General features: G+C 38.7%; 1 protein-coding gene and 1 non-coding gene across 2 annotated transcripts; one reads left to right on the top strand and one right to left on the bottom strand.

The window, feature by feature from the left end:
- Nucleotides 1–2,562, top strand: LOC140805415 (uncharacterized). The gene has a single exon (XM_073161687.1). It carries the CDS (start codon nucleotides 1–3, stop codon nucleotides 2,560–2,562), a length of 2,562 nt encoding a protein of 853 aa, XP_073017788.1.
- On the bottom strand, nucleotides 583–689 carry LOC140806446 (small nucleolar RNA R71). The gene has a single exon (XR_012112520.1). It is a non-coding gene; the product is annotated as a small nucleolar RNA R71 (small nucleolar RNA).
- Nucleotides 2,563–3,355: the final 793 nt, after the last annotated feature.

Here is a 3,355-nt window from a genome sequence, read left to right as displayed (position 1 = left end):
ATGCCTCGTTCTTCTCGTACAGGTAAACTTGAATACAATCCGGAAATCGAGAAGACAGCTAAGAGATTGAGAAAAGAAGCAAGATTAAAGCGTGAAAATCAACCATCATCATCATCTCCTGATTTGAACGTATCATCGGACTCCAACGGTACAGAAAGTGAATCGGACATTGATCTTGAGGTTGAAAGAAGTGAAAGTGACGAAGAAAAAATGGCAGGACAAGCTCAAAGAACACTCAGGGAGTTAGCTAATCCTAATGTTATTCAACAACCATTATGCATTCAATTCCCTACTACTGATGCTACTTTTGAATTAAAATCTGGCTTGATTCATTTATTGCCTACTTTTCGTGGTCTTGCAGGTGAAGATCCCCATAAACATCTGAAAGAGTTTCATATTGTTTGCACAGCCATGAAACCTCAAGGGATTACAGAGGAGCAAATTTCATTGCGAGCTTTTCCATTCTCTTTAGCCGACAAAGCTAAAGATTGGCTCTACTACTTGCCCTCTGGGACGATAACGACTTGGGATAATATGAAACAACAATTTTTGGAGAAGTTCTTCCCAGCTTCGCGAGCAGCCAACATCAGGAAGGACATTTGTGGGATTAGACAGTTACAAGGAGAGACATTATATGAATATTGGGAGAGATTTAAGCAGTTATGTGCCAGTTGTCCTCAACATCAGATTCCAGAACAGCTCCTAGTCCAATATTTCTACGAGGGTCTCTCACTTTTTGATAGGAACATGATTGATGCTGCAAGTGGAGGTGCATTGGTAAACAAAACGCCTCAAGAGGCACGAGCTCTAATCTCCAACATGGCCGCCAATGCACAACAGTTTGGAACTAGACAAGATAACCCTCCACGACAAGTCAATGAGGTAATTGTTACTCCTATCGATCAAAAGTTAGATTCTTTGACATCTCTTTTGGAAAAGTTGGTTGTAGGGCAGGTACAACATCCCAAAGCTTGTGGCACATGTGCGATGGTTGGAAATTCGACAGACACGTGCCCTACATTACAGGAAGATCCAACACAGCAGGTTAATGCAATCGGTGGATTTCCTGGACAGCCTCAACACCGATATGATCCGTATTCTAATAGCTACAACCCAGGATGGAAAGATCACCCAAATTTCAGCTACAGGAATCAAGGAGGTCAACAAGGATATCCACAACAAAATTTTCACAAATATCCATCACCTGCGCAAGCCTCTAACTCAGGTATGTCCCTAGATGAAATCGTGAATGCCTTAGCTGAGAACACTCAAAAATTTCAACAGGAAACGAGGGCTAGCATTCAGAATTTGAGCACTCAAGTAGGACAGTTGGCGACCTCAATTCACAAGTTGGAAGCAAAAAATTTAGGTAATATACCTTCTCAGACAGTGGTGAATCCAAGAGAGAATGTGAGTGCAATTACTTTGAGAAATTGTAAAGAATTGGATGTTCAAGAAATTGGGGTACAAGCATCAATCAAGCAAAAGGAAGAGAATGAGATAAAGGTTGAGGATAAAATAATCAATCAAGATGATGCTCCGAAAGGTACGTTTTCTCCTCAATTTGAGTATAAACCTATTCCCCCATTCCCCCTTGCATTGAACAGGAAATGTGAAAGTATCAAGGAGTTGAATGACACTCTTTGTAGAGGTGAGGTAAATATTCCTTCATTAGATGCTATTAAACCAGTACCTCGTTGTGCTAAAATTTTAAAAGAGTTGTGTACTACAAAAAAGAGACATAAGCTGAAGGGGTGTAAAAGGGAAAAGGTAGGAGAACATGTTTCTGCTGTTATTCAAAAAACTATTCCTATCAAATGCAGTGATCCAGGTATGTTTTCTATCCGTTGTACCATTGGCGATACTAGACTTGAAAAGGCTATGTTGGATTTAGGTGCTTCTATCAATGTCATGCCTGATTCTGTTTATAATTATTTGGAACTTGGACCTCTGACTGAAACTGACATTGTGATCCAGTTGGCTGATAGGTCCACTGTATATCCTAGAGGTGTAATTGAAGATGTTCTTGTGAAAGTTGAAAATTTGGTTTTTCCTGCTGACTTTTATGTGCTTGACATGGAAACTGATGATTTAAACAGTCAAATTTTGCTAGGAAGGCCATTTTTGAAAACTTCAAAGTCTCTCATAGATGTTAATAGTGGTACCATTACTATGGAATTTGATGGTGAGATTGCAAAGTTTAATATTTATGATACCATGAAATATCCTCTTAGTGAAAGCACTATTAATACTCTTGATATCGCTAATCACTTGTCACAAGAAAATTCAAAATTTGTGGATAAGAATGATTTAGAGGAGATTATTGAAAGACATGTTGAAAATTCTAATGCTAGATTTTCTCTCTCTGATTCGCAGATATCTAAAATTGAGCGAAGACTCCCTCCAGATCGACCCAAGCATGTACTCATGAAAAAAGGAGGAAATATCCAAGGGACACAGATTTCCAAGAAATTCAAAGAAAACATGCACATGCTGAAATTTGCTATAAAAATATTCAAGCGGGATAAAGTGGACAAAGTGACCATCTATGAACCACCATGAGCAACAAGAAATAATGAATGTCGAGCATAACGACTTAAAAAAATTGCGCTTTTGGGATGCAACCCAAATTTTAGTTCTTGTATTTTTTTTATTTATTTTTCCAGTAGAGGTTTTAGATTAAGGCGTGGCCACGCCTTACTGAAACACCTCTACTGTTTAAAAAAAAAAAAAAAAAATTTTTACAGCAGAGGTTTAAGCATAAGGCGTGGCCACGCCTTATTGAAACACCTCTACTGTTAAAAAAAAAAAAAAAAAATTTTTTTTACCGCAGAGGTTTAAGCTTAAGGTGTGGCCACGCCTTATTGAAACACCTCTATTGTTAAAAAAAAAAAAAAAAAAAGTTTACAGAAGAGGTTTTCGCATAAGGCGTGGCCACGCCTTATTGAAACACCTCTTCTGCTAGCAACTTTTTCATTTTCAAAAAAAAATATATATATATATATATATATATATATATATATATATATTAACCTATTTCTTTTGTTTCTCTACAGCGCCGTCCAAGCACAACTGTGCATCTCCAAATCTTCCCTCCCATCTAGCGTCTCCCACTGTACAACTTTCAACACCAACACCACCTCTTCTGTCTTCTCACAGCGCCGCCGCACACACCGCCGCAGCGCCACCTCCGTCTTCATCCCAACCAGCAACCCGCTCGCACCACACCGTTTCCCCCACCGCAGCAGTAGATGATGTTTCTTTTCGATGCTCAACATTTTTCAGGGGAGTTCTCTACCTTTTCTTACTATGTTATCGTTTTAGTTGAGCATCTATTTTTTGTCATTGAGGACAA

Source organism: Primulina eburnea, chromosome 11 (assembly GCF_022965805.1).
Source record: "Primulina eburnea isolate SZY01 chromosome 11, ASM2296580v1, whole genome shotgun sequence".
Classification (NCBI taxonomy): domain Eukaryota; kingdom Viridiplantae; phylum Streptophyta; class Magnoliopsida; order Lamiales; family Gesneriaceae; genus Primulina; species Primulina eburnea.
Note: the sequence above shows the minus strand (reverse complement) of the source record. Positions and strands in the feature narration are given on the sequence as shown.

What these genes read in the sequence shown, in the direction of transcription:
- LOC140805415 (XM_073161687.1), top strand. Translation starts at nt 1, where the DNA reads ATGCCTCGTTCTTCTCGTACAGGTAAACTTGAATACAATCCGGAAATC.